Source organism: Frankliniella occidentalis, unplaced genomic scaffold (assembly GCF_000697945.3).
Source record: "Frankliniella occidentalis isolate FOCC.00 unplaced genomic scaffold, Focc_3.1 Scaffold27, whole genome shotgun sequence".
Classification (NCBI taxonomy): Eukaryota; Metazoa; Arthropoda; class Insecta; order Thysanoptera; family Thripidae; genus Frankliniella; species Frankliniella occidentalis.
The window spans coordinates 684,783-693,567 of NW_026267157.1; the positions used below are offsets into that span (position 1 = coordinate 684,783).

Genomic DNA, 8,785 nt, shown 5'->3' on the forward strand with positions numbered 1-8,785 from the left:
TTAATTTCGTTCCTGGTAATGGACCCGAACATGAGTTCTGAAAAAAAATTGAGCCTGATACCTACCGATTTAGAGGTCGCGCAAAACCCCCAAAGTTTCATTTTATTTCTTTGTTTTGCTTATTAAGGAAAAATATTGTAGCTGCGCTTAAACTGGTTTAAAACACGACCGGGGTGTCCCTAAACGTATTTTGACGCAAGGAATCGATTCCCACAGTCCGTTTGAGTCTACCAGTCTATTTGTGGCCTCTATTCCCGGAAAAACGAGAATTTTAGGGGTTTTTCTCTACATTGGAAAAGATCCAGGCATCTCAGTGGACGCGTAAGCGTCAGAGGACCGTTTGAAAGGCATGAAAATAAAGGTCTTTCTTTCATGCTCTTTCGTTTGCAATAGTCGAAAATATCTGTAGCGTACTCCTCATTTGGGTAAAAAATAAGGAAAGAGAAAAAGCGCCCCAAAATAGGCTAAAATGTAAAAAATGATGCGTTTTCGGAGGTAAAAAAATATTTTCAAACGTCCTAGAACAGGTTTTTGTTCTAGGTTAAATAATCTATCAACACTTGTAGGAGCTTAAAAAATATTTTTTTACCCCACAGGCCGGCCCCTCCGCCCCCCGTTCACCTCAGCCGGGGCCATCCAAGCGCTCACTGGATGAGGATGACGAGGAGGAGGTGGAACCGACCGTAGAGAAGCTCTATAATTTCTAGTCCTTCACTCACTGTCAGTCCTGGCTTCTGGAGTTTGGTGCTGGCCAACTCGCAGGGGCTAAAAATTTCTCTGCTTAAAAGAATTCCGAGGTAAGTTGAACCTTTCTTAAGTTTGCCGGCCAGGCCTGCAGCTGTTGTCGCTCCGTCTGCCGTCGAAGCACCGATCTCGTCCAACGTCTCAATAACTGCTGGGTAGTTGTCTAATACTCCTGTAGTCGCAGGAGTCCGCATGGTCCACCTCGTGGCGCACACTGGCTGCAAGTTGGTACCTTTAGCCTCTGGATGCTCTTGAGCAAAGGTGTCGAACATTGCTCGTCTGTGGGGTGACCGCCTTATCATATTAGCCACTTCCCTTGTCCAGTCCGTGCAGTCTCTCACAAGAGTAACCTGGAAAAATTAAAAAGGAGCTTTAAGATCCATTTTAAAAGCGCCATGATAATGAAAATAATAATAAAATTCACTTGGTATTTTATTCTAAAAAAAATCATACATACACTCTTTGCGGTGTCTTGTAGAGCCAAATTTAAGCTATGGTTGAAGCAGTGAACATACACTGCAAGTGGCTGCAGTTCCCTGATTCGGCCCTGAACTCCCTTCACGGCGCCCCTCATGTTGCTGCCAGCATCGTAGGTTTGCCCTCTCAAATTTGCAAGGGGCAGCTGGAGTCTTGTGAGAGCATCGAGAGCAACTTTGATTAGATTTTCACCAGTAGTAGACGATACTTCGTAGAGCCCAAGAAAAATTTCTTCTGATTCGAGATCTTCGTTGACAACACGAACATTAATGGACATTTGCTTCTTTGTACCTTCGTCGGATGCCTCGTCCATTATGAGGGAAAAAAACTCGGAGTTTCTTATTTGCTCGCGCTTATCATTAAGTATTTTATGGGCGGCAATCTGGGCTATTTCATTTTGAATCTGTGGCGAGGTACAATTTTTCTTCCGTGTTAACAAATCTTTCAGCTCAGGGCAGTACTGGGTGAGTAGCTGCAAAAGGGCATTAAAATTACCCCCGTCACTGTCGCTACCGCGCATGGCCACCCCCTGCCGACCAAGAAGAAGCATACTTTTCATTATTGCCTCCAAAGCGACTCTTGCCTGGTTTTGCTGCTCATTGCGAGCGGAAGTGACTTGCGTAGCGACGGACGAATGTGGCTGTCCTTGTTTCGCAACAAGGACTTTCACAGCATCGTTGTGGTAAATAGCCTTTGAGTGTTTTTCAAATAAATCAGCTGCTTTTTTCCAGTTCTTAACACCGGGTCCAAAAACGAGATCTGTTCCTGCTTTCTGAGCGGCCGCCATCTGGGATGCTGAAAGCAATTTACCATTGACAGCAACCTTGCAAGGCAAGCAAACGACAGATTTTAATGCACCATCTTAATGTAGCCACGGGTATCCCTTAGACCATTTATCTTGAAAATAATAGATTCGGTCCTTATTGGCTGAGCGATTAGCGAAGCCCATTACTCCACTGAACGAAAAAGTTTCATTCTGTTTGTTTGAGTGTTTGTCTGTCTGTCCGCACGATAACTCGAGAACGAATTGAGCTACCGACATGAAATTTTCAGGGTCGTTTTGTGTCATAAAAAGACAGATCGAGTTCGAAGATGAGCATTCTAGCTCAAAAATTGGCTTTTAAAATAATCAAAAACTACAGGTCGCAAAATGAATTTTTAACAAAATATTTTTTTATGGGTTATCAAGGGGTAAACCGTCAAAGTAGAGCCCGGTGGGCACAAATTTCGTCCGTTTAACTCTATCTTGTACCGTTTAAGTGCTAGGGGGCATTTCTTGACAAAAACGAGGTGTAAATGATCAAATGGTCGATTAAATCGTTAAAAAGACTTCATTTCGAAAAATTGTATATACACTCCTATTCCCCCGTCTCCAGGGTTGCCACGCAACATGGAAGTCAGGGAAGTCAGGGAAGAGTCAGGGAAAATAATACTGGTCAGGGAAGTCAGGGAAAAGTCAGGGAAATTGAATGTTGGTCAGGGAAAATGACTGAATCTTGCCCCATATTGTTGTCAAACTTCCGGTGGCATTTTCAATTTTTTGGGAGGAAAAAAGTTCCACTTAAAATACATTTAAAAGTCAGGAAATATGCGTAAAAAGTCAGGAAAAGGTCAGGGAAAAGTCACGGAATTTGAAAACTCCGATTTCGTGGCCACCCTGCGTCTCGGGTGTCAGCGCCGCAGGCCTAGCTATATGTGCGCCAGGCGCGTCGCAGCGGAACAGTGTTTCGTGAGATATCGCGAAGCCTGTTACGCGAGACGTGGTCTGGCGTACGTATAGCTAGTACTAGGTAGATGTACGCCAGACCACGTCTCGCGTAACAGGCTTCGCGATATCTCACGAAACACTATTACGCTGCGACCGCCTGGCATACATCTACCTAGGCCTGCGGCGCTGACACCAGAGTCGGGCAAAAGAAAGAGTCGTAAATAGGCCCCCGGCCCCAAAAGTAACAATTATCGCTCCCCAGGGTTTTATTTTGACGAGTTGACCCTTCAGAGACCACGAAATATTTGAGAAAAACATTGAAATGGTTTGGGGTCATTTCCGTGTGGAAAACAGTGTCTGGCGCCTCAACGGTAAGTGATAGAGCCAAACGGACGAAATGTTTGCCCATCGGGTTCTACTTTGATGAGTTACCCCTTAGGAAACATTAAAACAAATAATTTTAAAAAACGTCATTTTGGGGACCTGTGGTTTTTGATTTTTTTTAACCCTTTACGTCACAGATTTTGTCCAGCTGAGAAAAAAAACTTTTTAATTAGAGAAAATGGGTACCGAGCAGGGTCCCATTATTACCATCTTGGTGATGGATCACACGCACGCATACCACGTCAATTTGGAAACAGGAACTTCAATTTATTTCAAATGCGTGATGTCACACACATTGAGATGCTCAGGGCGGGCCATTTTCAGATTTGGTCATGGCTTTCGCCACAGCAAGCCACACAATCACCACCCAGATCCAAATTATGTTGGTGAAAGGCACTTCCGTGAAAACCTTCTTCAAGAAATAGATGGAGCACGACTTGTATCGTTCCATGATATTTTGGACGAATATCGTATAGCAAGCTATCCATTAAGATAATAAGCACCTTTCAAATGTTTACACATGCTATTTTCATAAACTTATAGTTTAGTGTTTATTTTAATTTTTGCACAACAACTGTTGTGTTTGAAATGTGGTTATACCATCAGCTTTCAGTTTAGTGAATGATGTTATTTACATTTCTTGTTCAGGTATACAAGGACAGTTCAGGGCCAGGCCTCTTCGCCCAATGGACTCTACTTTCACGAGTTACCCCTCTGGAGCCCATAAAAAAATATTCGAAAAAAAAATTTGCAGCCTGTGGTTTTTGATTTTTTTAAAAGTCAATTTTTGAGCTAGAGTGCTCATCTTCGTACTCGATCTGTCTTTTTATGATAAAAAACGACCCTGAAATTCCCAGATCGCTCTCTCAATTCTTTCTTGAGTTATCGTGCGGACAGACAGACAAACAAACTAACAGAATGAAACTTTTCCGGTCAGTGGAGTTATGGGCTTCGCTAATCGCTCAGCCAATGATCCTAATAATATATCTTTATTTTTGAGTGGTAGTGGTAGGTAAAAACTTTCCAAAATCATTACAAACTTTAGCATATTTAAAATCTATATTTGTATTGAATTCTTTCGCATTTTGATGCAGAACAATTCCACGAAAATTTTAACAAACCTGACGATGTGACGCCTACGCCCACGCCCATCGCTGTTGTTGAGGAAGCCGAGCTGTCCAATGCCACTGGTCCTGTCCCAGATTATTCTTTGAACGGTAGGGAACCGCCAAGTGTGTCCGCTTCGCTTCTGCACCTGGAAAAACAAAAGAAAATTAGTTGGCTGAGCGATTAGCGAAGCCTATTACTCCAGTGATGATCAAAAAGTTTCGCGTCTGTCTGTGTGTCTGTCTGTCATCACGATAACTCGAGAACGAATTGAGCTAGCGACCTGGGATTTTCAGGGTCGTTTGGTATCATAAAAAGACAGATCAAGTTCAAAGTAGAGCATTCTAGCTCAAAAATTTGATTTAACCCTGTACGTCACAAGGTATCAAATTTGATACACCTCATAAAACACGGCCTGGAGCCGTCTACTTGTGAGGTACATCACGTTTTTGTCATGGATACGTTTGAGGAGGTCCAAACGAATCTATCCATACCACTTACGACCCCATGAGTGCTTTGTGTGGGTTGCTGTGGCGCGCCAAAAACAGGCCTGCGAGGGGGTCCATGCAGGGCCTAACTGCAGCGCCTATAGCTGTGGGTAGGGGGGTCGGATTTTCATGGTAGTGGTCATGTTTTGTTGGCAAAGGTCCAAAGTAGGCAGCGCCGAAGATAGATCGAGGATATCTCAAAAACTCACATTGTGACACGCTTGCAAAGTTGTGTGTATCAAAAATGAACGTCCGTGACGTAGAGGCACATTTTTTTGTCGTTTTTTGACATTTTTTCCATGAGATTCTAATGGTCCGTAGATACGTGGTGAGGCTTGTGGATGACATGTGAAGCATATTGGGCTAGTCCAGAGCACCCGGAACAGTACAGGAACTGTACCGGAGTGTCAGTCACAGCGTATCATTTCTGATACATCCGAAATTTGGTCACAGCGCGGTTCTAAAAACATGGTTGGCACCGCACGGATTGCGGGATCAATATCAAGACATGTACACTTGTAAAATATAAAGTGTGCTCATCGGGTCCACCCCGCGGGTCGCGCGTCAAAACATACCTCCTAACGTCACAGTGTATCATTTTTGATACATGCGAAATTTGGTCGCAGCGCCGGTTCTAAAAACATGGTTGGCACCGCACGGATTGCGGTATCACTAGCAAGACGTGCACGTGTAAAGTGTAAAGTGTGCTCTTCGGGTCTACCCAGGGGTCGCACATCCAGACATAGCCATAACGTCACAGTGTATCATTTTTGGTACATTCGAAATTTGGTCGCAGCGCGGTTCTTAAAACATGGTTGGCATCGCACGGGTTGCGGGAACACTAGAAAGACATATACACTTGTAAAGTGTAAAGTGTGCTCATCTGGTCTACCTAGCGGGTCGCGCGTCCAAACATACCCATAACGTCACAGCGTATCATTTTTGATACATGCGAAATTTGGTCGCAGCGCGGTTCTAAAAACATGGTTGGTACCGCACGGGTTGCGGGATCACTAGCAAGACATGTACACTTGTAAAATATAAAGAATGCTCAGCGGTTTTACGCCGCGGGTCGCGCGTCACAACATCCCCGCTAACGTCACAGTGTATCATTTTTGATCACTCTCATTTGCTGGGCCAGTTTTTATGTGAGGTTGGGGCATCGAGTGCCACTAGATTCAGCACGCTTTACTCTTCATGAAAATCCACTTTGCCCTGGAATGACACATTTTGGATCGTAGGAAAACAGGTTCAGGATGTATAGTAGTCTGTAAAAGGGGCAAAATAACGACATTTAGATTTTATTATCCTAGTACCAGTAGCAACAAACAAGTCACAATTCAGGTAAAGTGCAGAAATGAATCTTACAGAATAACTCGATAGCGATACGATGTTTTCATTTTTGGCTTGAAATACATCTCTCAGAAGCAGATTACACTGGCCAAAATCCAAGCATCCCAACCGCTACACAGACATATAGACAAACGAAACGACCGACCAACCAAGACAACACCAAAGAACTGATGGCGGGAATAAATAATGTGGCCATTCATTTGTTGGTTTCAGCAATTAGACAACCACCAACCCAGTCGGCATCTAGAATCCCGTAGAAACTAGAAAACACAGATGGGTTTGGTTGTCGCCAAACTGGCTGGTTTTATTGGTGGTGCAGTAACTAAAAAATCAAAAATACTAGCATAAACCAGGTTTCTCCCAATTTGCACCAAGTGGATGTTTTTAAAGTCTTCATCAGGGGAGGATCTCCTGATCGTCGGCGTCCAATTTGCACCAAGTGGATGTTTTTAAAGTCTTCATCAGGGGAGGATCATTCCGTAAACGTGGCAAGACTGAATGTTTTCTCCTTCCTTCAATGACTATTTACTTTTATTACATACGAAGTTAAAGATCGGTAGTTCGTTTAGTTTTCTTTTCGTTTAACGATGCCAGGCTACAGGAAGAACAATTCGAAGCGGATGAGGATGAGATGCAATCCTCCCAACGTGTCGTGGCCTTATTTCGACATTCCACCACAACCCCCAGGATTTGGCATGCAACCTGCAATGTTTTGCACACCACCTGTGATGACTTTGGCCATCCAGCAACTGGCCCTCCAACAACTAGCATTCAGACAACAATCGCAATTACAACAACAATTGCAATTACAATTATTTGCTCCTCCTGTATCATCCTCTTCTACAATTTTCCCTCCTAACCTTGATAACATTTCCCATGTATGTTATTGCACATCTCCTTAGACTGCTAAATCCTGTTAATTTCATGGTACTTGTGTATTATTTCTTTGATTGCAATTTTTGCAGGTCAATAATCCCAATTTGGGCCTTGATCAAGAAATTGCCTTGGTAACTTCAGTTCACACTAGCCAGAAGAATAACATCAGCCTTCATCAAGAAACAGCTTTAGAGAAGTCAGTCCCCACCTACCAGGGAATCCCTACAGCACCAGGTATGTACACCTCGTTAATTAATCATGGAAACATCAGTAAATACTGGTTGTTTCACTGTCCAATGTCAACTTAGTATGAAGGGAATAATCATCGCACTTTTTAAATATGATACATTAATTGCCTTTGGTTCTTACAGACTGTCAGGAAGTCAGTAATGTGGCTGGCAATGCCAATGGAGATGAAATACGTAAGTGTGGGTGTGGAAACCAAATCCATAAATTGTTATTATATTTTGAATGTTTGTCAAGGCAGATTGCTGTATGGTTCTCTTTTTCTTCTTGTAGGTTGTGTTATATGTTTGATTGCACCTCCTGAAATACCAACTAAATGTGACCGGTGTGTAGCTGTATCATGCTGGCTTTGCCTTGACATGTGGCTTGCTCATGCCGGTAAATGCCCCATGTGTTGAAAGGAAGTTGATCTTGTGGAGATTCCTAACGTCATTTAAATGATAAAACGTCTAAATTAACAGCATTATATACATTTCCTGCATCTCTCTGCATGGTCTCTAATCTTTATTTTAATCATAACTTAACATAACAAAACGTTAATTCTTGCATCACCCTGCAGTAAAATGTATGGAATAATGTAAAATTGGAAAGAATAAAGTTTAGGACTCCTCAAGGAAATAAAAAGGATTCCTTACTGACCATTTTTTTTAAATTAAGACAACTTGGATGTTATCGAAGGACACACAGTTGAAAGTACACGTCATGGAACAGAAATAATCTGAAATCTGAATCACCTGACTCCGAAGCTTAGAGCGGCTGCTGGACTTATTTATCGCCTCCATAATACTTTAGATGTATGTACCTTAAAGACCATGTATGTATTATGCCTACTTTCATGCTCACATTTCATACTAATGTGGCATCTGGCCTCTTGCCAATAAGACCATTTCTACAAGAATCACCACACTACAAAAAGGAGTTCTCAAGTCCATCCATAGATTACCTTGCCTCCTCCCCTCCATTAAGTTATATCCTACAATCAAAATTACCCCTTTCAAAACCATCTCCAAAATAATTGCCTTAATAATTTACAATCCTCTGCAATCAAACAAACTCCTAACAACCCACATCATCCAAAACTTCAATATCCACTCTCACAACAATCGACCAACCAACAACATGAACATTCCCCCATTAAGTCCACCAAATATGGTCGTAATAGTGTGTACTACAACAGTTGCCTCTAGATTCTTCCAGATGCCATCATATCCACTATTCCACTATGTATATTTATGTCCAATACAGGGCCTCGCCCTACCTTACCAGATGTACAATAATAAATAAAGACTCACGGCAAAAACTTTTTATATAAAGGTTTATGAAAGGTTACTGAACCAAACAGCATCCATTGACATACAAAAGACTGTAAGTAAACAAATACACTAAATATAGGGGACAGATT

General features: G+C 42.4%; 2 protein-coding genes across 2 annotated transcripts; one reads left to right on the top strand and one right to left on the bottom strand.

The window, feature by feature from the left end:
* Positions 1-644: 644 nt before the first annotated feature.
* LOC113206869 (zinc finger MYM-type protein 1-like) lies at positions 645-2,008 on the bottom strand. The gene is made up of 3 exons (XM_052265456.1): positions 1,805-2,008; positions 1,202-1,693; positions 645-1,094 (listed from the first exon to the last, which is right to left on the bottom strand). The coding sequence occupies exons 1-3, from the start codon at positions 2,006-2,008 to the stop codon at positions 645-647; spliced, it is 1,146 nt and encodes a 381-aa protein (XP_052121416.1).
* Positions 2,009-6,712: 4,704 nt separating this feature from the next.
* LOC127749031 (uncharacterized) lies at positions 6,713-7,781 on the top strand. The gene is made up of 4 exons (XM_052265458.1): positions 6,713-7,139; positions 7,227-7,371; positions 7,509-7,559; positions 7,657-7,781. The coding sequence occupies exons 1-4, from the start codon at positions 6,849-6,851 to the stop codon at positions 7,779-7,781; spliced, it is 612 nt and encodes a 203-aa protein (XP_052121418.1). The 5' UTR covers positions 6,713-6,848.
* Positions 7,782-8,785: the final 1,004 nt, after the last annotated feature.